The sequence below is a fragment of the Hippopotamus amphibius genome, chromosome 5 (genome assembly GCF_030028045.1).
Source record: "Hippopotamus amphibius kiboko isolate mHipAmp2 chromosome 5, mHipAmp2.hap2, whole genome shotgun sequence".
NCBI lineage: Eukaryota > Metazoa > Chordata > Mammalia > Artiodactyla > Hippopotamidae > Hippopotamus > Hippopotamus amphibius.
Genome location: NC_080190.1, coordinates 166,403,459 through 166,430,187, shown reverse-complemented (window position 1 = coordinate 166,430,187; position 26,729 = coordinate 166,403,459). Strand labels below are relative to the sequence as shown.

The 26,729-nt window shown below is 50.5% G+C and overlaps 1 protein-coding gene across 2 annotated transcripts in view; it reads left to right on the top strand.

Moving 5' to 3' along the window:
* The window catches only part of ST3GAL1 (ST3 beta-galactoside alpha-2,3-sialyltransferase 1), a 98,673-nt gene extending 94,204 nt beyond the window's left edge, over nucleotides 1-4,469 (top strand). For both annotated transcript variants that reach the window (XM_057736373.1, XM_057736374.1), the window contains one exon: nucleotides 31-4,469. In XM_057736373.1, coding sequence (XP_057592356.1) covers nucleotides 31-204 — 174 coding nt within the window. In that variant the 3' untranslated portion in view covers nucleotides 205-4,469. The remainder of the gene's footprint in view (nucleotides 1-30) is intronic.
* Nucleotides 4,470-26,729: the final 22,260 nt, after the last annotated feature.

The following is a 26,729-nucleotide window of genomic DNA, read 5'->3' as shown; positions in this document are numbered from 1 at the left end:
CCGCTTCTGACTTTTGTTTTGCCCCGGCAGGTGGACCTGTACGGCTTCGGGGCGGACAGCAAAGGAAACTGGCACCACTACTGGGAGAACAACCCGTCGGCGGGGGCTTTTCGGAAGACCGGGGTGCACGATGGGGACTTTGAGTCCAACGTGACGGCCACCTTGGCATCCATCAGCAAAATCCGGATCTTCAAGGGAAGATGACGCTGCGAAGGGTTCAGGGCAGATGCACCAGAGCGCACCTCTCCACAGCCTGACCCAGCTTCTCGCCGGAGCCGTTCTGTTCCGGGAACTTGGAGGGACAGCCTCAGGGGTGTGCCCAGGTGCCCCTTGCAGCCTCTTGCACCCCAACGTTCGGCAGCATCTACTCAGCAAGGTCGCCAAGCCCTGCCAGGACTGCAGAACCAATCTCGGGTGGGGAGACCCCCCTCGCTGCTGTTCTGGGCTGGGGGGAGGTGGGGACACTCGGGAGAGGTCCGTTCGAAGATTCCCATGTTCTAAAGGAGAGGATGGTCTCCCGGGGAGGATGTGCAGAGACTCTCCTCTGCGGAGGGGCCTGGGGCCAACGCTCTAATTTTCTCTGGGAAGTTCCTGGGTGAGGATGACCTCCAGGACAGCCACGTGGGGCCTCCCTCATGTGGCAGGACCACCCCACCTCCCCTTTCTGCCCACAGCTCATTTACAGTGGCCAGGGGGGCTCCCCACCCCAAAGGTCTTCAGAGACTTTAAATACCCAGGACATGTCTTCTCCTCAAGTTCGTGTTCCCTTGAGTAATCAATCTTTGTGGCTATCATGATGGCGGAGAGCAGCTCTGATGCCTTCTGTGTGCCTTTGTATTTGGGAGAGTAACACACGCACTGGCTGAAATGAGGCAGAAGCTCCGACTTGGAAAGGGGGACCCCAGCCATGCACTCCCCTCGCTCTGTATCTGGGGACAGTTTTCTAGTTTCCTGAGCCAGCGTCTGAGTTGGAACAAAGCTCAGCTCCATCCAGAGGCCCAAGCCATGGACCGTCCTTTCTGATTTTCACAGACTGTTGGATTTGGTGCCTGTAACCTTCAGAGCCGTGCAGGGGGCCGCCACCAGCCAGCAGTTTCCCCAGGAGTCGACGCTCTGGACCAGATCCCTCCTGGCCACCTGCGTGGTGTCCTGGCGGTTGTGGGGACATTCTAGGAATGTGACCATCAGAGGGGAGAAGTCATACCTCATCCTTCATGTCCCAGCTGCTCTTTCTTCCTTGTCAGCCTTCCTGATTATTTATTGTTCTGTTTTTTAGATTCAGCTGACGTCGTCTGCACTTTGTGACTCAATTGCTCTCGCTTCTGCTGGCAGCTGGGGTGTGGGTGTTCAAAGCCAGGTTTGTAGGAACCCTCAGACGTGGGGTTACCGCCATGATGTCTAGGCTAGTGGGCAAATCATGGGGTGTCAGGTTGGTAGGTTTGCAGAATGCCGTGTACCTCCTTCTCTCCCAGCCCTCCCTTTCTTCTTTCTCATATGGGCTTAGATTCACTCTCAGGCTAGGAGTTGCCAAACCCAGCGGAACTGCCTTGGGGCTGGGTGGGGAGTAGAGTCGCAGGCAGAAGAGGACAGTGAGATTGTTGGCTCCAGTTACTGACATTTAATCAAAGAAAACAAAAACAAAACAAAACAAACTCCATTTTTCCTGTCGAGAGCATTTCCTAAAAAGGCCACTGATACTTTGAGGAGGTGCGACTGTGTCCTGGTGGAGTGTGAAGGATGCCAGTCTGAGAAGCCAGGGGGCCTGCCTCTGCTGCTCCCTGCAGCCCTCTGGATAAGCCCTGCCCTCCCCAGCCTCAGTTTCTCCCTCTGCAAATGGAGAGGAAGGAATCATGAGAGGTCATGGTATCGGACATTCACAAGCGCCCCTAGAAGTCACACACCACATTTGTTTTTCCCCTGAGTCTCTGTATACGAGTATTTTCCTGGGGAGAGGTTCTAGTTTTTATTTGATTCTCAAAAATTCAGGAGCCAGAAAGTTTTTTTTTTTAAAGCAAACAAACAAAAACCTGTTCCAGCTTTAAAATTCTCCAAAACTGAAGACTCTCTTGACAGATAAAGCCTTGTAAATTGCCTTGAGGTCATTATTCTGAACGTAAATCCTCAGAGGCCAGAGTTCATGGCAGTGCTTGACGTGAGGAACTCGGCAAACGTGTTGGTCAGCTGATTAATCCCAGGGACAAACCTTACAGAAATGGACTCTGACGCAGGGAGCAGTGTGGGCCGACCCCTAAGCTCTCTCTCCCCTTCTCCTGAAAGCCGAGTCTGTTCCGGACGATGGGGTCGGAGGGAGCGCTCGGCTTCTCTGGATGTGCTGAGTGAGGTCCCCAGAGTAGGCAGGTGTCCACGGCTGAGCTGCACGCCACCTGGTCAGATGCCTGGTCCCCACCCCGTCTCTCCCTCCCACTAGGCTGTTCACTGTGAGATGCCTTTCAGCCCTCAGATCCCATTTTACAGATGCGAAAAGCAAGGCCAGAGCAGGGAAGTGACTGCAAAAGTGAACCAATGGTGAAACAGATTTTGAGCCGAAAGAGGGTGTTATTGGCCCCATGTTATAACATCTAGAGGTGGGCTTTCCCAGCCAGGCTCATCCAGCCCCTCAAAGAACTGTAGTTGGTGTAGGTTTTTCTGACTGCAAGCCTCTCACCACCAGGCTTCGTTCTCAGGCTGCGCACGGTGGCCCGAGACAAGCTGGCACCTCGGCCTTCTCACAGCATCCTCCCAGTGGAGGAGACAGCAGCGTGCTTTCCCATAGCTGCGGTAGACGTCACTCTGTGTCTGTCTCATTGGCGTAACAACGGCCACCTAACCGAATAGAGCCAGCCAACGTGGCCGGGATTAATGCACCATTGCCTTAAACCAGCGGGGCCCATACCTGGGGTCAGGGCGGCTGAGAACTGGGAAAGAGGGTTTCCCGTGGGGGTTTGGCCGTCAGCTGGAGGATGAGAAGGACCCACATGGGAAGGCTCCTCTCATGACCAGTATATGCAGCTGGGCTTCCCGGGATCCCAGCCCAGGGCTCTGATGTGCATATAGTCGGAGAGCTCCTTAGAGACCAGCCCCGGGCATGGAGCAGAGGTGTCTGCCTGCAACAATCAGTGCTGAGCCTGAAGCCAAAAAAGGCCAGGCTGATGAGGGAGAAAGATGTCAGCAACATCCCAGGCTTCCGACTCCCCCAGGGAACGAGGAGGCTGCTTTCTCAAGCTGGAGCAAAACCAACACCTGCAGCCACACCCTGCTGGAGCCCCTGCCCTCACCCACCTGTAGGGGAAGGAAGGAGGATGGGTTTGTAGTGATCTGGGGCAGAGAAGGAAGTTCTTGAATTGATGCCTTTTGCCCTGGCTTCATCGGGTGTCATCCAGCACACCACGTGGGCTGGGCTTAGTGGGAGAAGCCAGATCCAAGGCAATAGGATGTAAAAGAGAAAAGCCAGGTAAGGGGGGAGGGACAGGCAGCTCCTGTAGGGGGAGGGCAGATAGGAGGCTTGATGGTGTCCCAGGCTCTGCTGTGGCCAGAAGGACCAGCGAGAGGCCCATCCTACCTCGATGCAAACTGGGCCTCTGGGTCAAAGACGGAATGGAATCACAGCGAACATTTAGGACTGTGATGTTTGCTTTAAGTGTTCTCTGAACCCAAAGGCAAAATGGAAAACTGAAAAGAGCTCAGTCTCCCTCACGTGGTTGTGGTCGGAAGTGCTTTCTCCGGGGAAGCCAAAGGGACGGGCAACTGTCCTCACTCCTCCAGAGTTCGGGGCTGTCACGGTGTCCATCGTGGATATCTGGTTTGCAGCAGATGTGGCCACAGGCCACCAGCTGGTCATCCTCTTGTGGGGTCTGGGCAAACAAGTTTTGAGCCCTCCTGGGGTGGGGGGAGCAGCAAAAAAAAAAAAGAAGAGGGTGTAGGAGGCACAGCAGGCCGGGCAAAGCAGCATCACACAGCCTGTTCTTACCCAAAGCACTGCGTTTCCTATGAGCAGCCAGCCTGCCTCCGGCCTCCTGTTTCCCTCCCAGCCCGTCAGAGATCCAGACTCCTGTACTTGTGTTGAACTTGACCCCGTTGCTCAGCTTCTGAACTGCCATTGTCGCCCACCTGCCCAAGGTCCTGGTCCGGACGCCAGCTTTCACCTGGGTCTGTGTAGGTTGGACGTGGGTGCACCATCACATTCACACTTAACGGAATTCATGTCAAAGCCAAAGTTTCCTGAGCACTTTTTCCTCTTCGCAATCTTGTTGGGTTGGTTGGTGGTGTTTTAAAATCTGCTTTCTTTGCTCCCCGCCGCCGTCCCCTTGCCTCGCTCCTGTGTTTTTGCAGCTGAGTTCATCTGGATACTTTTTGAGTGAAGTTGGCAAGAGTCTGCCTTCCTCAGCCTCTGCTCTGTTTTTTTATTTTTAATTTATTGTTGAATATTTCCAATGATCTGAATCAAAGTGAATAAAAAAAACTATTTTATCGTTTGGGTGTTTCTGTTGTTGTTCTGTGGGGGCTGTGCCTTGGTGCTGTCTCTCAGAGTTTCCACTTAGGAGATATTTTCAGTCCTAAAAGGACGCCTCCTGGGTTAGTGCCCAGTTTCAGGACACGGAGACATCACCTCAGATGCAACTGTGTCTTCTCCCCGCTGTGTGACTATGGCAAGTCGCCTAACCTTTCTGAACCTCAGTCTCATCTGTCCGATGGGGACCACAATACGGGCCATCAGAGTGGCTGTGAGATCAAGAACAAATGCATTGTCGGATGCTGGAGGGAGATGCATGTGTTTGCTGAATGAAATAGCCCAATGTGGACAGAGTTAGTGTCCATCCTTCCCAAAGAAGTTTCATCCTTGGGTGGATGCACGTCTGATCCGGAGTTGACACAAATCTCCCAAGTTTTAAAATAGATCCAGCCGTGCACTACCGGCACTCTGCAGTGTAAAGCTGTTGTAAATAATACTACTTCCCGATTTCTGTGGCACTTTACAGTTTGCACAGCACCTCCCTAGGCACCATCTTGAACTCTCAACAGCCTTGCAGGGCTGGTGAACGACTCCAAGCAGTTGAAGGCAGAGGTAAGGTTCACGCCAAGCCTTCTCTCTCCGGATCTGGGGCTCCATGTTCTCTGCAGTGACACCTGCCGAGTCACTTGAAAAGTTTGTGGTGACCTTCTGAAGGCAGCCCCCAGAGGCAGGATGGTGCAGAGATGAACACAGCTGCCCAGGACTTAGGCTGCCTGGGTTCCTACTTATTTGCTGTGTGCGTGTGAGTGACTTACTTAACTTCTCTGTGCATATTTCTTTATGGATAAAGTTGCGGTGATGAAGTACCTCCCATATAAACATCCATTGAGGGTTAAGTGAGTGAGATCCTTCCCCGGGCCCTGCTCTCATCAGTTGTTAACAGGCTTCCTGACCCTCTGCTTGTATCAGGGACCCATCTTCCTCCATATTCTCTCCTGGTTGGGATCACATTAGAGCGGCAATGTGGACAGGTGGCCACCAGGTGGCGAAACATGAAGCCCAGTCCCACCGGATGAACTCGGCCAGGTGGAAACTCATCACTCCCTGGTCCCAGGCCATCGAGGCTGGAGCCCCCAGCTGGGAAAGGAATCAGCCAGGACCCTCCACAGGGAGCCCCGAGGATCTAAAGGCACTTCTTTGGGACCCTTCAGGCACCTGCCAGATACAAGCCGAAGCCGGCTTGCTCTGCACCACGCGACCCCTCCCACAAACGCAGGTCCCCTAGGATTTGGTTGTGGGAACCCTGGGGAAATCCACCCAGCAACACCCCCCTCAGTCTGCTCCAAACACGCACTTGATTGTTCAACAAAGAGCTGATGGAATAAAAAAAAAAATTTTGCCATTTGCAACAACATGGATGGATTTGGAGGGCATTATGCTAAGTGAAACAAGTCAGACAGAGAAAGGCACATACTGTATGATATCACTTATATGTGGAGTCTAAAAAATACAACAGACTAGTGAATATAACCAAAAAGAAATAGACTCACAGATGTAGAGATGCGGTTACGGGCAGGGGTGGGGTGGGGGGAGTGGGAGGTACAGAGTACTGGGTGTAAGGCAGGCTCAAGGATGTACTGTCCAACACGGGGGATACAGACAATATTTTGTAGTAACTACATGGAAAGTAACCTTTAAAACTGTATAAAAATATTTTAAAATTTAAAAAAGTTAATTAAATTTTAAAAAATAGATAAAAACAAACCAACCAAAAAATGTACGGGACAGGGAGCGGTTCTAATTTCTTTTTACATTCTACCATAAGGATCTTTACATGTACACAAGGACTGAAAGGAAACAGTGTATGATCCCAGGTGCTAGATTCAACGATCGTCAATGTCTTCCACATACGCCCCCCTCATTTTTTCTTTTCCCTTCTTTTTCGTCATCACTTTTCACGTCCAGCTGTGTTTGGGGATCCGCCTCAGATGTCGCTTTGCCCCTGTGCGTGAGAGAGTGGGTCCCTCGGAGCGTGCCTGTCCCATCCGTCTGCGTGTCACCCACCAAGTGGAGGTGTCCCTGGGCCCTCTGGCCCCCCAGCATCCAAATGCCTTTGGAAGGTGGTTTATTTACACCAGGATTCACTAAAGTCATGTCACCAAAGGTCTGTGCATTCCTAAGTGAGGATATCATGTGAGGTCCAGGACGCTGTGCTTCTGGGGCCTGAGGAGAAACCCCCCACTGATCTGCAGGTCCTCTGTAGCCACTGGGGAGGGGCTGGCTTCTCCTTCACTTCTGCTGTGTTCACTGACTCAGCACCCACCAAACACCTCCAGGGCCCAGGTGCTACCCAGCCGACTTCATCAATATGCATCTGCGGGATGATGACGATGAGGCATTTGCCCCGTCCACCCCCTCCCCCAGTGCCCACCACGGGGCCTGTCCAAACTCCGGAGCCCTGGAGAGCAAGACGAGGCCTCTTCCCCATGTCAGAGTCGCGGATCTTCAGTCATCTTCAGCTGAAACATCAGGTCCTCATGGAATCGGCAAATTCCAGGTAACCTGCTTCTCAGAGACACTGGGCACCTCACCACAGCTTTTATCTGTGGGCACATGGAAGGATTCAGAGACTGGCTACACTCAACTCCAGTTCCACTGCTGTGGAGTGAATTGTGTCCCCAAAATGCATATGTCGAAGCCGTCACACCCTATGTGATGGTATTTAGAAATGAGGCCTTTGGGAGGTGATTAGGTTTAGATGAGAGTGTGAGGGTGGGATTAGTGCCCTTATAAGAAGATACATAGCGAGAAGGCAGCTCAGCAAAACCAGATCCCAGCTGGGCTCTGGGAAGCACATCCCTCCCCCGATCTCTCCCCTGTCTCCAGACCTCCACGGGGCCCACTGATCAGGCTGGCCTGGCTGCTGCAGGCAGGACGCTGCAGTTGGGGACAGAAAAGTCAGTTCAATTGGTTGAGATAAGCAAGAAGGAACTGAATATTTTGCTCCAATTCTAAGCCACACTCTCCAATTCAGCTTGACCCAGAGTACAATTAGCATTTGATTTGACTGTCTCCCGGAGCGATCGCTCCATGAGCCCAGAGCCCAGGACGGAAAGGTGGACTTGAGGCTCTATGACCGCAGCCATTTGGAGTCAGAGACCTGGGCCTTGTCAGGCTATGGACCATGGGGGCCGTGCGTCTGCATGGAAGCCTGCAGGCCAAGGGCACAAGTTGGTAGAAACACACATCACTCATCTGTAGTCTTCCCTGAGTGGGGGGATGTAGGCAGTAAGACATTGGGTACCAGTGATAGGAAAAGGGAACATGCTGCACCCAGACAGCACACGCTTTAAAGGAAGGTTTGGGGAGTGGGGATGTGTGACGTCCAGAAATGTCAGTGTGGCCAACAGAGACATGGTTCTCACCCTGGACACTGCAGCTGGGAGGTGGACAAGAGAGGCCAGAGGCTGGGATGGCATCTGCAGGACCCTCTGAGGCATCACAGAAGTCAGGGCAACAAGCCAGCCTCTTTGCAGGACTGGGGTGCCCCTTGATGCCACAGGCCTGGCATACTTCCTGGCATGCGGAAGACCTCAGCAAAGGGTCCTGACTGCTCTCAATTCACAGCATCCTTTCCATCCCTGGGGAAGGGGTGTTACCGTATAACCTATTACTGTGGAAAGCTGAGAGCCCTGAAGGCGCCTTCAGACCAACTTCTTGTGGGGACCAACCAATTCTGAGAACTCCTTCCCTTCCATGTTTTAAAACGTTTGGACTGGCTTTCTTGACACTTTATCCAAAACAGGGAGCTCGAGGTGGTGTAGGTTTGTGTATTGCTGGAAGATTCCTTCCCTTTGTAAGTCCCCCAGGAAGGGAGCTTGGCTGCATCACGGGCACCCGCAGGTGCTGGGAGGCAAAGACCTGGATTCAGACATGGACCTTTTCTGTAAAGTGGGAATGATGATTCCTGATTTGCCTGCCTCCTGGGAGTGTGTGAGAAACGGACATACGTTATATATACATACTTTTGATAAACAGGTACTGAAAGCCCCTGGGGGCTGGGGCTGGACAAGACAGGTTCTCTGCCATTGAAAGGTCACAGTCTCATGGGCGGACAATGGTAACACCAGGAAAAGTGGGAGATTATCAATAATGATCATACTTCCCTTTCACACGCTGTCAACACGAGCTAAGTGCTTTGCCTATGCTAATCTCATTTAATCCTACAACCATCCTGCCAAGAGCCACTGTTCCTTCTAGAGAATTTAACAAGGAAACTGAGATTCCAGGAGATGAAGTAGTTTGCCAGGGAGGGAGGGGTAGAGCCAGGACTTCAAAATGAAGGTGCTGTGTTCCCCGCAATAGCGTGGGGACAGGGGACTGTCTGCTTTGCTCTAAACCGAAGCACTTTGGAGACGCACCTCCGCCGGCTGGTTCTCCCTGCCCTGGGAGCTGCTAAAATTTCACAGTGACCTTGGTCAAGAGCCTGACCAGAAAGCCAAGAGACAGTGGCCACCAGAGGGTGCAATGGAATCACCTTCAGCCAGATTTTCAACACAGAAAGGGTTTGAAAGCCACAAGAGAAAACACACACACACCCAGATGAGAACTTAAAAAGACTCGGCATTGGTTATTATGAAGTCCACACCCTCCAGATAAGGAGATCGAGGTCTCTGCCCCTCAGCCAAGAGAACTGGGTCAAGAGGAAAAGTCTAGGTGCAGTTGGAACAGGTCAAAACCCCAAGCAAATGTGAACTGGCTAAAAAGCTATACACGGTGTCACATTGTCACAGAACATAGGTGGCTCCAGGCCCCTGATGGACCTCTGGACCTCAGAATTCCCCTAGCTTCAAACTCCACCCTTTCTCTGTGACTCACTAGCTTTGTAACCTATGGGATAAACCTGATTTCTTAGACTTAGTTTCTTAATCTGTAAAATGGGTATTAAATGACAAGGTATATGGAAAGCAAAGATGGCAACATCACATTTTCTGAGTCCTTTCTCTGTATCAGGCATTTGTTATGCATTTTCTCATTCAATTCTCACAAGAGCCCCATGGATGAGATAGTGCTACCACCATCATGGAAGATCTGAGGCTCAGAGACTCTAAGTTACTTGCCTGTGGCCACACACTCCATGAGAGACCAGAGGATTCAAGATCAGACCTGACTCCATCAGTTAGGATGAGACAGGCTAGAGCTGCAGCAATAAGTAAGCCCTCGAATCCCAGTGACTTAGAACAGAACGACAGAGGTTTATTTCTTGCTGTGTCAGTGTCTGATAGGTTTGGCAATTTCCCTCCATGGGCCCTCCATGTGGTGACTCAGCTCCCTAATGTTTTCATCTTATGACAGTGCCAACTTCAACTTCAATCTGTGGCCTTCAAGGTCATTGGCAAGAGGACGAGGGGATGGTGATGACTCACTAATTCTTAATTTGAAGTCCACACGCATCACTTCCACTCAAGGTCTAGAGGCCAGAACTACCCATGTGGTCCAAACAAAACTGCAAGGGAGGCTGGGAATGCTGAAGAGCATTTAGGATAGTAGAGGAGAAGTGTCTCCACCCATGTCTTTCCTTGATGTCACAGACTTCAGGGAGCTGGCTGGTGAGAGGCCCCCTGGCTCTGCCCATTCTGTGGGCTCAGCGAAATGCACAGGCCAGCTCAGACCCTAGGGAGGGACCCCAGAGACAGGGGGTAGTGGAATCAAGGCTGTTCAGCCTCGTCTTCATCAATGCCTTCTATTATCCGAAGGGCTGTTATGAGGACGAGGAGCTTGGTGTATCCGGGTGGCTGTTACCATTACCTTTGCCTGGCTCCTTCTGTGCAAGATGGTTCTTCCCAATGTAGACCCCACCAGCGATGGCACGAGCTTCTGTCTCATAGGGGCAGTGAGCTCTGTCCTGGGCAGCTATCTCAGCAAAGGCCAGAGAACCACTTTGGGGAGATGCTAAGAGCAATGTTGGTGTCAGGGAAGACACACCGGGAAGAAAGAGTGGATTTTGCCCTGTGACTCCAAGCCCCTCCCATTCTCACAGATGGCACGGCAGCTGCTGACACACAGGCTCTGGGGTCTCCATCTTCAGATCTGTACATTGGAGGACCTGGACAAAATCTGTGCATCTCAACCTTTTACGCCGAAGGATGTCTTAGTCCCCTACTTGCCCAAAGTCACAAACAGAACTTCCCTGAGGCCAGGAACATGGTTTCTTCCCTTCTGAATCCCCTGCTCCTAGCATAGTAGCAGGAACATGGTAGGCTCTCAAAAATTGTGTTGGTTGACTAAGTGGGCCTTTGGGAATTTATTCTATTTAAATAGAAAAAGCTAACATTTATTAAGTATCTCCCATGTTCCAGTCTGTTCGCAGTGTTTGCAGGATGTAACTTAACTGCTACAGAATTCCAGGGGTAGGTACACTTCCTGGCATGCACATTTTACAGATAAAAAGGAAAAAGCAACCCAAACACAACACTAAAGCTGGTCATCAAACCACAAGAGAAGAAAACAAGAAAGGAAGGGAAGAAAAATGACCTACAAAAACAAACCCAAAACAGCCACTGTGGAGAACAGTATGGAGGTTCCTTAAGAAACTAAAAATAGAGCTACCTTATGATCCTAGCATCCCACTCCTGGGCATATATCCAGAGAAGAACATGGTTTGAAAGGACACATGCACCCCCATGTTCATTGCAGCACTATTTATAGTAGTCAAGACATGGAAGCCACCTAAATGTACATTGACAGAGGAATGGATAAAGAAGATGTGGTACATATACAATGGAATATCACACAGCCATTAAAAGAATGAAATCATGCCATTTACAGCAACATAGATGGACCTAGAGATTGTCATACTGAGTGAAATGAGTCAGAGAAGGACAAATTATCATATGATTTCCCTTATATGCAGAATCTTAAAAAAAATTGATGCCAATGAACTCATTCCCGAGGCAGACACAGACTCACAGACTTAGAGAACGAACTTATGATTGTGGGGCAGGGGAAGGGGGAAAGGGGAGGAGGAGGGATAGTTACGGAGTTTCTGATTGACATGTACATACTGCTATATTTAAAATAGATAACCAACAAGGACTTACTATATAGCACAGGGAACTCTGCTCAATATTCTGTAGCAACCTAAATGGGAAAAGAATTTGAAAAAGAGTAGATACATGTATGTGTATAATGGAATCACTTTGCTCTACACCTGAAACGGACATAACGTTGTTAATCAACTATACTCCAATATAAAAGAAAAAGTTAAAAAAAAACCAAAAAACACCTCTGAGAGGTAATCTATCTTGCCCAGGGGCACGCAGCTCACCAGCAGTGGACCCTGACTGTAAACCAGGTGGCCAGTCTCTGAGCCTGCACTCAGAACCCTTAAGCTCCTTGCAGTGTCTCCCAAAATAGCTGTCAAACACTTTCGAGGTGCCTGAGGCCATGGAACACATAGAGGACAAGCGCCTGAAGGTACAAGCTGCTAGGGATGAGATGAGTCATGACTGAGGATTATGTGTGCTCCATCCCCCACCAAGGCCACGGACAGGGAACTCTCAGCTTTGCTCTAAACCGAGGCATTTTGGAGGTGAGCCCTGTGGGTTCATTCATCACAGAAGAGCCAGCCCAGTCCAGGGAATGGCCAGGGCTGCCAGAAGATTAATTTTCACCTTGGCCAAGAGTGCTCATCAGACTGAGGTGGAGGGGTGCAGCAGTACTGGTGCAGCTCCAGAAAGAGACGATGGTCACACCCAGCTGGGTGTGGAGGGTACAATAGGAGTTTACCAAAAGGAGAAAACAAGGGAAATGGCCTCCCCAGCTGAAGGCCAGCACTTTTCCTGTGGCTTCTGTGGCATGCCTCCTTTCTGTCTAGTTCCTTCTTGGCCCTTTGCAAGTTGAACATCCCCCACTTCACCTTCAAATATCGTCTTACAAACGACAGTCACCCTGCTCCTCACTGCTGGTGCCATGACGCTCTACTTTTTCTCTTTCTCCTCTCTCAGACCCACATATCCATCTGTCTGCTGCATATCTTCCCTTCAACGTCCCAAAGCCCTTCAACTTCCACAAATCCAAACCAAATCCATCATCTTCTTCCCTTGCTCCTGCCCCTGGGGACTCCACTGGCCTCCCTGGTTGGCACATCCGATGGGCAAGGCAGCATCCCTGGGGCTCCCTCTCTCTCCCCCACCACAGCTATCCCACCCCCACGCCCTGTCAGTTCTGCTTCTGTAACACGTGTTGCTGACTTCTACTCCTCCCCAGCCCCCGTTAAGCCTTCCTTTACCTTCCGATTAGATAATATCAAGGACTTACTAACTATAAATTCCTCTCTCTACTACTCATCCTGTCACTCTCCAATTCATCATCCACAGGCGTGTGGACTAACCGACTAACACCCAAACTTGATTGTGTCCGTCAGCTGTTGACATACTACGGTTTGTAGCAGCGCTCTTCACGATCGCCAAAAGGTGGAAGCACCCCAAGTGTCTATCAACAGAAGAGGGGCTAGATGGTGATGTACACACACAATGGCATATTATTTAGTCATAAAAAGGGATGAAGTACTGAAACACGCTGCAGTGTGTGTAGACCCCCCACAAATTATGCCAGGTGAAGGAAGCCAGACACAAAAGTTCACATATGATATGATCCCATTCATGCGAAATATCCACACTTTGTAAATCCAGAGACAGAAAGTGGATTAGTGGTTGCCAGCACTGGGGGTGGTGTGGGGGGTGGGGCTAGGCGTAACTGTTGAACAGGTACAGGGTGATAGTCTAGGTTCATGCAATTGTCGTGGAACTAGAAGTGGTAATTGCACACCATTGGGAAAGTACCAAATGCCACTGGACAGTATACTATAAAATGCTTACTTTTGTAGTATTTGGATTTCACTTAAAAAATTAAAAATTAAATAAAGAAATCATTTAAAATAGTAATCAATAATTGTTTTCTTATATTTTCTCCTTTGATTAGATGAGTCCTATGAGGGGGACAGAATATGGGTTAATGATCCCCTTTAAGGCTGTGGAAACCAGGGCCCAGCGTCTTAAAGGCTTGCTCAGAGTCTAACAAGGACTTTGCAACAGCAGGGAGATCAGACCCTGATTTCCCGACGGTCCAGCTTTTGGGGGAGAATCTAGGGGCCAGTGTCTGCATCTCTGGGCCCACGGCCAGAGGCTAGGGAGACAGGAGCCCCCTCTGGGCAGGCTCCCCAGGCAGCTGTCCAGCCCTGTGTCCGATGGGTAGGAAATTCTTCTCGAAGCCCCGAAGGAAGGCGTCCGGGTTACACATTCCCCTCAGCCAGTTCTCTGCGATGGAAGAGGGATGGGGAAAAGGCAGGGAGGGCGAGTCAGGACAGAAATAACGAAAGAGAAAAGCTGGCCTTGCAAGCTTTCATGTAAGTTTTCTAAAGAGATTGGAGCCCACAGAATTGTTCCAGAAATAGAGCTGTGACTGCAGCCATGTCCTGGAAATCCGACTTCCTGTTACACACACGTGGCTTCCCTTTACCAGCTGAACTTTCCGAATAAAGGTGGAAAATGCACAGCCCAGCCTCTCCAGGTCATCATTGCGTAAACAGTGGAAGTTTCTCCATCCTGGTGCACGTAGGCACAGCTGAAAGTAGGGGGGTTGGAAAGAGCAGAGCGGATCAGGTAATGCCTCGGGTCAGATTCTTCCCGGGGCTCTGAGTCCCTGGGAAACCAGGTCCCAGCCCAGGTGACCAAGGCCCTGTCCCAGCCCCATCCCCCACTTCCCGCTCTGCCATCTCCTTGCTGGGCCACCGTGGATCACCTCCCTTCCTGCGTTCACGCTAGCTGGCCGGGTGGAGACAGGAGCAGCCTTCTGGGCCACTGGAAAGTCATCCGCTGCCCTCTCAGCTTTGTCTGCAGGGTAGATCACCCCTTCCCTCCTGGCACCCATATCCCATGTCTCATTGGGCTTCCAGAGCCCCCAGGACAGCCATCCACCCTCAGAAGAACGTGCTTATTCCACATCAAAATTGTTTCTTTGTGGACTTCCCTGGTGGTCCAGTGGTTAAGACCTGGTGCTTCCACAGCCTCCAACACAGGTTCGGTCCCCAGTCTGGAAGTTCCACATGCTGCGTGGTACAGCCAAAAACTAACTAACTGACTAAATAAAATGGTTAGTTAAAAAAGATTTTCTTTGTCTTCCTGTCTACCCTGTCCCCTGGGCAGCTCTTAGTCAGGGACTGAGGAAGTCCTCCTTGTATTCTCACAGTGTCTGACAGATGCCAGGTGCTCAATCAGTGCTGACTGAATGGGAAAGGGCATCATTTTATTTTTTTAATATATTTATTTACTTATTGGCTGCATTGTGTCTTCTTTGCTGCACACGGGCTTTCTCTAGTTGTGGCGAATGGGGCCTACTCTTTCTTGCGATGTGCGGGTTTCTCATTGTGGTGGCTTCTCTTGTTACAGAGCACAGGCTCTAGGTGCATGGGCTTCAGTAGTTGCAGCATGCCTGCTCAATAGTTGTGGCTCACAAGCTCTAGAGCGCAGGCTCAGTAGTTGTGGCGCACGGGCTTAATCGTTCTGCAGCACGTGGGATCTTCCCGTACCAGGGATAGAACCTGTGTCCCCTGCATTGGCAGGTGGATTCTTAACCACTGCGCCACCAGGGAAGTCCCGGCATCACTTTAAAAATGCTGGCTGGATAGGTGAACAGGTAAATGAAAGAGATGAAGCTGAATGTGAAGGATAGGGGGCGAGAAGTGAGAAGATCAGAGAGTCCAACCTAAATCATTCCTGACCCATTGGAAAGCCATAGGACCACCCTGTCCCTCCTTTGACCCTGGATCTCTCAGCCATAAAGTAAGGGCTTTGGGCGACCGGATCCCAGAAGGCCTCTCCTAATCTGATCATCTATGAGACTCAGAGCCTGGGGCCTTCGGTGGGACGGAGGGGGCTTTCCCAGGGCCAAAGACTCAGGTCAGCAGAATTTTGGACCACGATACATCACCTGGAAGGATCCACCTGGGGTGGGGAGCTGGGTGGACAGGACAGGGGCGCACTTTGTGCTAGGATCAGGGTCCCCAGGAATATCGTGCAGGATTCCAAATTCCGACTTTCCCTTTATACATTCAGGTCCACAATCATATTTGCTGCATGCAAGCTTGCATAGAGCTGGGAGCAGAGGCCACAGCTCCACAGTTAGGGAGGTGCGGTGACTTATCAAGGCCCCAAAACACATAGCAATACCATCCTTCATTAGCCTTTGAAGGTCTCTGTCCACAGGCAAAACTGACCCAAGAGAAGGCACTCAGTAAGTCCGGATGCCCAGGATCCTCTGTGTAAATCGCCTGGCATGCCAGCCTCCGTGCAGCAGTGATGGCTGATGGGTGGTGGGGAGCGGGGAGGAAAGCAGCGGCAGGCTGGACACCAAGCATGCTCCGTCCCGCCCTCCCCCGCCCAAGCAACCTCTCAACTTGAACACCTTCCCTGCCACTGAGGACAGCCAGAGCTCCTTGTGAGGGCCCTGCCTCTTGCCAAGCTCTCCAGCCTCCTGCATCTGCATCCCCCTCCTCCCCTCCTTCCCTCTGCCACCTGCCCTCCTGGGCCCCACATCTCATCACCCCACAGCTCCTGGGTATGCTCTCCCCGCTGCCTACACCTCGGCTATTCCCACCTCTGACGTCCTTTTCTACAAGACCGACTCCTTCCCAGTCCTGATGTTTATTTTCCAGCCAGAACTGGTCCTTTCTGTCCTCTGTCCCCCTGGGCTAAGGACAGTGCCCTAAGTAGCACACAGTACAGCTTGCTAAAACGGCACGGTTCCTCGACACCTCTTGCCTCCCCCATCACACGGTCCACAGGCGCTTTTAGTTTTGTCCTCTCAGTGCTTCCCTTACTGCCCTGCGCTTAGTCGATTCTGTGGTGTATGCGTATATGATAACAGCCAACAGTTATCGGGTGCAGACTGTGGGCCAGGTGCCGCACAGGTGCCTCCCGTGGGTACATTCATTGAACGTTCACATCTACAGGTGGGGCTGCTGCTGGCCCATCACTTGTAGCGGCAGCCTTGAGCAGTGACCAACACGAACGACTGTGAGTGGTCACCCTACCTGTAATGTAGACACCATCAGTATCTTTGTCACCATGTCATTGTCATCGGTAGCAGGCTCACTTTATGAATGAAGCGTGAGAGCCACAGAGAGCTTCAGGAGCTTGCCCAAAGTCACAGAGCCAGTAAAGAACAGAGCCAGGATTTGAACTGGCCCTTTGACTCCATAGTTCAAGCTCTGAACTATTACACTCTGCTATTTTCTACCATGTTGGCCTGCCAACATGTGAGTTTGCAGTGCTGGAATGGAAGAACTAATGGATTGAATGCCTTTAGGAAGACCAAGAATGAGAAGGCATTTCAGGTACCGTGTTAGCCAAAACCTGTGGACACGGATGGATCAAGATGGCTCCCCTTCCAGATCCAACGGTCTATGATGAATTGATGTTGCCATGGTTCTCTGACTCCAACCCTTCCCTCACGCTGCCACAGGGCTGAAGTGCCTCTGGCTGATACAGCAAAGACCTGACCCTGCCACATACGTTATGTGGGATTTGGGGCAAATTTCTTAATCTCACTGAGCCTCAATGTCTTCATCTCTAAAATGGAAAAGAGAATTGTGTCTTCATCACAGTTTGGTTAAGGATTAAAGGAAATGATGCCTATGAATTGCTTATAACACTACCACAAACATTGTGAGGGCTCAAGAAATGGTTAAATAAGTCTAATACATTTTTGATAAATGCGGTGAAATGTACAGTGTAGGCACCATACCCTTGTCTGCTCTGCTTGTGGCCCAGAGGGCTGACCCCTATAAATTACATTTCCGAGGCTCACTTGCCAACAACTTCCAGCTGGGGTCAGCCAATGGGAGGCACTGGCAAGGAATAGAGGGCAGGAGGGAGGAGGAGGTGCTGCTGTTTGTCCCTCTGCTTCAGGCAGCATCTTTGCAGTGGCTGCATCCCCTCTCTGGTCCCAGCCCCAGCGAGGTGGTCCCTGCCAGGATGCCAGCTCCAGGGGGCAGCCTCAGTCCCTGGACCGTGGTAATAGCGTCTCTTTTTTGTCCCCCAGCCCCAGGAAGGGATGCTTCCTTCTACTGCTAACCTCCAGGTTGCCTCAAGGTCCCCCAGGAGTTAAGAAATAAGAAGTAAAAACACATGAAGCCCAGTTAACTTTGCATTTCAGATAAAGAGCACATCATTTTTTTTAATATAAGTAAGCATTTCCAAATATTGCATGGGACATACTTACATGAAAAAAAAATTCTCCTTTCCCTGAAGTGCAAATTTTACTGGCCGTCCTGTATTTTATTTGGCAACCCTACATGTAAGGCCTCTCCATTCTTCTTACACCATTGTACCAAACTCTCTGTATTAAATGTCCTCTATTAAACTTCCTGGTAAAGGCTTTCTCATTGCTGGATCCTGCTTGGTATAAATGCCAAGTCCAGCAGGATCCAATGGCCAGTTTTGGGAATTCTAAAGTTGCTCCCTTACCCCAACCTTCTATTCATCTTCCACCTCCCCAGGAGTTCAAAGAAGGCAGAATTCAAAACTAACATTAACCCAGCATCTCTAGATGCCAAGCACTCAAAAACTTGGCAGAGATAAAACACTTTGCTATCTTAATTGCTGTCATCAGGACACATCCCAGAGAGGTTTTATTTAGGAAAATACCTTAACAAGCCACTTGGGCTGGAATCTGAGACCCTGAGGGCAGAGTCTAGGACAACAAAAGAAGTGACTAACGGGATGCTTAAGAAAATGAGGAAAATCTTTTTTGCCTCCGGCAGAGCTGGGAAGGGATGTTCCAGTTGCTCTATTACTGGAGAGCAGAGCACCCTCAAACCTGGTGGTGGAAAACCACAACTTGATTATGCTCATGAATTCAGTAGGTTGGAAATTGGGGTGGAACAAAGAAAGGTGGCTCAGCTGGGGAGACTTGGCCGAATGGGCTGTTTCAACAGCAGGTAGCATCAAAAGGCATCTGCACTTGCCCGCATCTGCACTGCAGCCTCAGCTGGGGCTGGTGACCAGGGCCAGCATCACAGCATCTCCATGTGGTCTGCGCATCTTTACACCGTGGTGGCCTCAAGGGAGCTGGACCTCTTACATGTCAGCGCGGTTGCCAAAAGCAATCATCCCAGCAGACAAGCCAGAGGCTGCATTGCCTGTCATGACCTGGGCTCAGAAATCATGTGACATGACTTCCCCGTTGTGGTATCAGGATGAAGCAGTCACAGGCCTGCTCAGAGTCAAGAGGAGGGGACGGAGACCACACCTCTTGACCAGAGGGTGGTGAGGTCCCATAGTTGAAGAGTGTGCAGGCTGGGAGATGGTGTCACAACCATCTTGACACAGTCTGCCACAAGGAGAGAGAGAGGAGAGGAGGAAAAGGAAAAAGAACCAGAAAAGGGGCCATATGGTGAGAACAACGTGTAGAACAACGTGTAGAGGGAACTGGCTGGGGAGAGTGCCTGGGTGGAGCAGGGGGTAGCCCTGGAAAGTAAAAATGGGTGGTTGACTTCGTTTGGAAGCTGCACTGGGGTGAATGTCATCCTCTGCCCTCCATTAACTGTAGTTAAGTATCCTGTACCCACACATGCCCTGGGTTGATGTGCCCGTGTGTGTGTGCACAGAAAGAGATGGGGTTCCGTGCTCGATGTATCAAACTGTGAATACGATGAAATGAAGACGCTTAGGCTTAAAATGATCCAGGGGAAAGGGAAGCAAAACGCCAGAACGCTGAACCCTTGAGCCCAAGTGCATGGGAACTTGCGAATACGTGGGGTGGGCTTTGGATTTCCATAGAGCATAGAAATGGGAGTCAGGACAACTTTATTTTTTCACTCATGTATTTATTTTTTTCAAAAAACTTAGGTTGTGCACCTACCTGTGTCAGAGACCCTGTGCTCAGAGCCGAGATAACAACAGGCACCAGGACAGCCAGTGCCCCTGCTCTCCTGGAGTTGACATTTTTAGTGAGTGGACAAAAAACAATGAAGCAGATACAAACAAACATGTCAGGGTTGGCCGACAACCCCCAAATCTCAGCAGCTTAACGCAACAGAACTTTATTTCTTACTCATGGAGAAACCTGGTGTGGGTGTTTATCAGGGCTTCTCTGATTAGGGGGTGCAGGCTTTACTAGCCTGTGATGCCCCCACCATCTGCTAGGACTTCCTAATCATCACCGGATCCACTGTACTTGGCCTAACAAACGGGGACACAGAGAGAGCAGGGAGGGCTATGCGGGAAGTCTGTATAATGGACTGATGTAATGAAGGACATCTCCCCCCCGTTCCCTGCCCATGTGCCACTGGCTGTGAGGACACAGCCCCATGACCACACCTGCCTGCAAGGAAGGTGGGAGGTGTGGTCCAGCTGGATGCCCAGGAGGAGGAGGAATGTGACAACACGTGTGATGAAGGAGAGAGGCACAGAGGGCAGATGGGGAGTAAGTGGGAGTAACCAACTAGGAATGAATGGTCCTAAGAGATGGGCTTTGGGCTAAGAGCCAAAGGCTGAGAGGGAGATGGTGGTTCACACAGCTGTGAAAGAGTGTTCTGGACACAAAGAGAAGGACACATCCCAGAAGTGGGTTGCATGGATTCAAGGAACCGGAAGTGGGCCAGTGGGGGTGATTTGGGGTGAGAGCAGAGAGGTGGGCAGGGGCTGGACTCTGCAGCTGCTGGAGGCCTCGCGAGGGAGCTTGGTCTTAACCTAAGCACGACCGGAAGCCACTGCAGCATTTCAGGCCGGGAGTGTCAGCATCCAAGCTGTGTTTTGCAGAGATCTTATCCTCGTTCCAAAGGGCAAGGAGACCTTTATGGATGTCTGAGTTATCTGAATTATAGTTTGCCATTTCCAATCCTCACAATAGCTTTGGGGAGGAGATGGTGTTGATGCTTTTGTGCGCATGAGGAAATGGAAGGTCAGAGGTGGGAGTAATTTGTCCAGGGTTACTCATGACCTTGGCGTGGCCAAGTCTGGTTCCAAAGCCAAGGCTGAGAGAGGAGCCCTGGTTGAGAATAGAAGCCAGAGCTCCATCAGGATGTGGGGGTGAGGATGTGCCCAGAGAGGCTGATGCCTGGCAGCAGGAGTGCCACCCTCAAGAGCAGAGCTGCCCCTTGTCACCCTGAGGGAAGGCTCCTCCCAGCCCTGGGGAGCACGCCTTAAGGAAGGAAATTCTGGGATGCCTGTGCCTGGGGGGTCAGTGGGAAGCTTGATGACCTTAGGATAACAGGTCTATCCGTGCTCATTGCAGAGAGAGCACAAACCCACATGCCCCCTTGAATAATAACCCCATCCCCAAAGATGTCCACATCCTGACCCCAGAACCTGGGAATATGTTACCTTATGTGGCGGCAAGAGGGATTTTGCAGATGTGATTCAGTTAAGGGTCTTGAGATGGAAAGATCATCCTGCAGGATGTAGCTGTGCTTAATTTCATCAGAAGCGTCCTTATAAGAAGGGGGCAGGGAACTTCGCTTGTGGCGCAGTGGTTAAGAATCCACCTGCCAATTCAGGGGACATGGGTTCGAGCCCTGGTCTGGGATGATCTCATATGCCTTGCAGCAACTAAGCCCGTGCACTACAACTACCGAGCCTGTGCTCTAGAGCCTGTAAGCCACAACTACTGAGCCTGTGCTCTAGAGCCTGTAAGCCACAACTACTGAGCCTGTATACTGCAACTGCTGAAGCCCGCGCACCTAGAGCCCACGCTCCACAAGAGAAGCCACCTCACTGAGGAGCCCACGCACTGCAACGAAGAGTAGTCCCCTCTTGCCACAACTAGAGAAAGCCTGTGAGCAGCAGCAAAGACCCAACACAGCCAAAAAAAAAAAAAAAGAAGAAGAAGAAGGAGGCAGGAGAGACAGTCCCAGACAGAGGTGCGATGACTGCAGAGTGTTACAGGGCCCTGAGCTGAGGACAGGGGCAGCCCCTGGAAGCTGGAAAGAGCAAGCAGATGATCTCCCCTCCAGCCTCCAGAAGGAACACAGTCCCGTGCTGGACTCCTGACGCCCAGAACTATAAGATAACCAGTTCCTGTTGCTTTAACCCCTAAGTTTGTAGCAATTTGTTACAGCGGCCACAGGAAACTCATACACCCATCAACTAAGACAGTGCCCTGGGGACCTGGGAAGATTCCAGGACTTTTCAGTTGTTGTTTGCTTCTCTTAATGGTCATTTTTCTTCTCTTTTTTCTGTTTCTCTACGAATATTATGCATGGAAACTTTGAAGCCAAGAAGAGCTGTGGGTGCGTCTTGGGAGGGCCAGAGAATGTTTGCCAGTGTGCTCGACTTGGAGCCAGCGTGAGGGCCAGGGCAGAGATGCAGCGGAGACCCCGGGACCAGTGGGAAGGAGGCAGCCAAGTCCCCAGGATGCCCTGGGGTCAGGCGGGGGAAAGTCGGTTTCCCTACAGTGGGACTTGTAGGGTCAGAGGAAACCGGACTCGAGGAGCACCTTCCCTGAAAAACAGCCCACAGCAGGGCTTTTGGGAGACTCCAGGGGCCTTTTCCACTGCTGCTTTTCAAGATCCCTGACAGTGGGGCCCCCAAACAGCCCAGCCTTTCATCCTTGGTGATGTTGGCAGAGGTGGCGGTTTTGGTCTCCCCAAGGCTGCCGAGCAGCTGGCAGGCCTGGAAAGCAGGGCTTGGTTAATCAGTAAGGCTCTTGTTTGTCTGGCCTGGCCTTCTGATGACTTAGCACCCCTTGGCCTATTTATGAGGGTTGACGATATCAGCATTTAATAAAATGTAATGAGTAACCCGGGTCCTGAGGCTTCCATACCTGCCTTTTATAAACATGGCTCATTGGGCCCAGTCTCCCCAGGGACTTTGGGCTGGGGACACATCTGACATGGTGGAGAACATGCGGCCTCCCGTGGGGAGGGGGACCTGAGCCCTGAGCCTGCCGGTCTCAGGTTCTGGGCCCAGCTCTCCTGACCTGCTGTGGGTCACCCAGCCTCTCAAGGCCTCCGAGTCTGCCTCTGCAACGGGCATGCCTTTGTCCTTTCAACCAACGCTTATTAACCATGAACTCTACCGCCTGCGCTGAGGGGTATGTGATAGATGGAAGGAAAGCACATCAGGTACTTACCTAATAATTACCTAATAAATAAGGAGCCCCTTTCCCTCACTCCCCAGATGTCACCCAAGGTGGTGTGAGTTTGACCCAGGGCCTCTAGGAGAGGCATGCCCGGCTGGTGACGGGCATCTTTCAGGTGGACACGGGATGGGTGGCCATCCCAGCAGCCTCAGGCTCAGGCTCTGTGCGCCAGGCAGTAAGTGGCACGAGGTGAAGAGCCAGGTTCGGGCATCCCAGCTGTGTGTCCTCAAGCAAGTGACTCAGTGTCTCAGAGCCTCAGTTTCCTTAGGTCTGAAACGAGGATAGTGAGGCCGCCAGTGAGGGGGATTCAGTGAGATGCCTGACAGGACGCTGTGCCCTGTGTGGCTGGCGTGTGGTAGGTACGCAGCAGAGGTAGGCTGCCTTCTCCCTGTCTCAGCTCCACAGCCCTCAGCCGTGCACTCAGAGCCCCCCAGCCATGGAAAGCCTTGTTCTGTATGGTAGGGAGCTCCCCGTGGCTGGAAGCTTTCCAGGAGAGATAGGACTTGCACACGTGGGTTATTAAGAAAAGACAGAGGGACTTCTCTGGCGGTCCAGTGGTTAGGACTCCACTTTCACTGCTGGGGCCTGGGTTCAATCTTTGGTCAGGGAACCAAGATCCTGCAGGCTGTGCAGTGCAGCCAAAAAATTTCTTTAAATAAAAATAAATAAATAAAAATTTATTAGAAAGAAAGAAGAAAGAAAGAAAGAAAGAAAGAAAGAAAGAAAGAAAGAAAGAAAGAAAGAAAGAAAGAAAGAAAGAAAGGAAGAAAGAAAGAAAGAAAAGAAAGAAAGGAAGAAAAGATTGACATATGCGGACCTCTGTGGTGGCCTGAGGTTCTGCGGAGACACCTGTTCCTGGCAGGGGTCTCCAGAGATGCTGACCATTAGGGAGATGGGAAGAAATTTCAGGGGAGAACAGTAGAGGTGATGGTGTCGAGAGGACACGTCTGTTCCTCAGACCTGCCTTCTACCAGGACAGGGTCCAGGCTGGGTGTGCTTGCTAGAAGCTCTTTTGTGGCTGTGTTTAAGGCACAGCTTGTTTTATTGGGCTTTTTTGGTTTGGTTTGGTTTGGTTTTTGGCCATGCAGCATGTGGTATATAGGATCTTAGTTCGCTGACCAGGGATGGAACCTGTGTCCCCTGCTGTGGAAGCATGGAGCTCAAACCACTGGACCACCAGGGAAGTCCCAGGCACAGCTGGTTCTTGAGGTCCGGAGAGTTTGAAGGACATTTCAGAGAGTGTCAACTGGTATAATCATAACATGTTAGAGCTTCAAGCAGGCGCGGACCCTATTGGGTCCAAATCCTCATTCTATAGATTGGGAAGCTGAGACCCCAAAGCATGGGGCTTTGCCCAAGGTGACAGCTGGGTAACTGGCCAGATTTTCCTAACCAGGGCTGTGCCCTGGGTAGACCTGTGACCTCACGCAGGCCAGTCCTAAACTTGCAGGCTTCCTCCCAGCAGCCTCAGGCTCCCAGGCCAGCCCTGTCGAGACCCAGTGTTCTCGGCTGGGCAGCAAGAGCCAGAACATTCCAGAGTGTGGGTGTGAGAACGGGCAGATGCTTCTGTTCATCCATCAGCACCGTGGGCAAGAGAAGATGCAGATCCCTCCAGGAAGCTGTGAGGGCCGCCACGCAGGTCTCCACAGAGGGCCATGGTGGGGGCCAGGAAGTCGGAGCAAACTGTGACAGGAAGAGAGGTATCATTCGGACTGGGGTAGTGATGAGATTTGGCCTCAAAAAACAAAGAAAGGGGAGACTTCCTAGGTGGTGCAGTGGTTAAGAATCCGCCTGCCAATGCAGGGGACACGGGTTCGATCCCTGCTCCAGGAGTTTCCCACATGCTGCAGAGCAACTGAGCCCGTGCGCCACAACTACTGAGCTTGTGCTCTAGAGCCTTCGAGCCATAACATTGAGCCTGTGTGCCGCAACTACTGAAGCCCGTGCACCCAGAGCCTGTGCTCTGCAGTAAGAGAAGCCACTGCAATGAGAAGCCCGTGCACTACAATGAAGAGTAGCCCCCACTCACTGTAGCTAGACAAAAGCCCATGCACAGCAACGAAGACCCAACACAGCCAATAAATTAATTAATTAATTAATTTAAAAAAAGGAAAGGAAACATTAGGTGTCATATATTGACTTACTGAATAGTTTCTATATAATGGAAATCTGTGCTACATCCTTTAAAAATATTGTTTCATTTAATTCTTAAATATATTTTCCTCTGAGACGCCACCTATTGAAAAGATGTTTTCCTGTTACTCTGCATCAGCATTTGACTCAGTGTTCAATCATTTTGTTTTTATTGAAGACATTTATTCATTCATTCAACATGTGTTATCAGGTACCTTCCTATCTGCCAGGACCGAAGATAACACAGCAAGAAAAAGTTTTTTAAAAATAAAAATTGTCTTTGCCATCGCAAAGCCCAGAGGTGGGACAGATATATATTCAATTACTATACAAGTAGTTCTTGGTTTCCTTCCATTAAACCGCAAGCCCGTGAAGATCAGGATTAAGTCTGTCCTCGTGGGACAGATGGGGTGCAGAAGCTCTTGAGAACCTGATTGCTAAAGATGCAGGCATCTTGCCAGCCAGTTAAACTTGAATGGATATGGTGGGCGTGTTCACACCACAGCATCTGGCAAAGGCCACACACCAGGGCTTTTTTCTTCTTTTGCGGAGTGTGGTTTCCCAGCGCGGCCTCTCGCCCTCCATACCGCACACAGTCAGAACTCAGTAGTTGAGGAACACTCACAAATCTGTTTCCTTGGAAGAGGCACTGTCTTGTGCCCATTTTTCGCATAAGGAAACTGAGCTTGAAGAGGTTTAGTAATTTGCTAAAAGTTACACGGCTTGTAAGCGGTGAAGCTCGACTTCAGACTCAGGTCTCTGGCTTCCACTCTGCTCTCAGCCTCCCGTCTGCATAACCATGTCTTCTGGGGAAAGAGCACTGTCTACACCGCAGGAAGGAGAAGGGAAGAGGTCTGGGGCTCGGGCACCCAGGGCTGCCGGGTGAGGCGAGGAAGGCGTCTGAGACACCGCAATGTGAGATCAGAGCTGGGTTTCTGAAAGTGGTGGCAGAAGATGCTTTTGCCTGTTGTTGATCAGTTTTGTTTCCAAAAATATAAACGTCCACCTGAGGGGCCTGGAGTCCTTCCCGGGAAGGCACATTTGAAGCCAAGGTGAGGTCAGCTGACTCACCCGGGGGCTGATTGCTTCAATGTGCAGTTGCTGGTGGAGCTCACAGACAGAGCTGCCTCTTTCTGTAAGAGGTGGTTCATAAGGGCTCCATGTCACTGGGCCGGCCACAGTGCTCGCTGCCTCTGTGAACTTGAGGGCTCTCGTCGCTGTGGCCTGAGCATCTCGGTAACACCTGGGTTTGTTAGTACTGACTGCAGAGTCGGCACTTGGTAAATGTGATGAATGAAGGAGACAGTGTATCTCTGATGTGGATTAAATAAATAGCACCTGTGTTTATTCTGATTTAAAAGTAACCAAAGCTTAATATAATGTTATTTTGGAAAATGCAAATAATTATAAGAAAGAAAATAAAAGCTATAGCTAGTAGTCACAGAGATAACTGTGCTTAGCATTCTGGTGTACTCTTTTAAAAATGTGTGTGTGTGTGTGTTTGCATCCTTATTGAATCACAGTATGTACACATTTATATTTTCTCATTTTCACATAATCCTTTATCAGAAAAAAGTTTCTCATGCTATTAAAGTTCTATAAAATTTTTATTTTATACTCTATGCAGCCTGCATTCATACAGAATTACCAAACTGTAACTGATACCCTAATTTGACTTTTGAATTGTCCTTTTTTTATTCTTGTATCTAACATGGCAATGATGATATTTCTACATAAATCACTGTTCAAATGTCAGTTTTGTCTTCTTTCCCTTTTGAATAGGAGTCCACTTCTAGTGCAATTAGTGGGTCAGAGAAGATGAGGTTTTCAAAATAATACAGAAGCCTAAATTGATTTCTGACAAATTTGTTTCAAGACCTTTGAGAGCACGAGTATCAGCCTTTTTAACTTTACAGATGTGCTCGGTAATTGATGTATGTTTCTTTGGTTGCTGGTGAGGGGAGCTGTGTTTTCCACCTCTTCACTATCCATGTTTTCTCTTGCT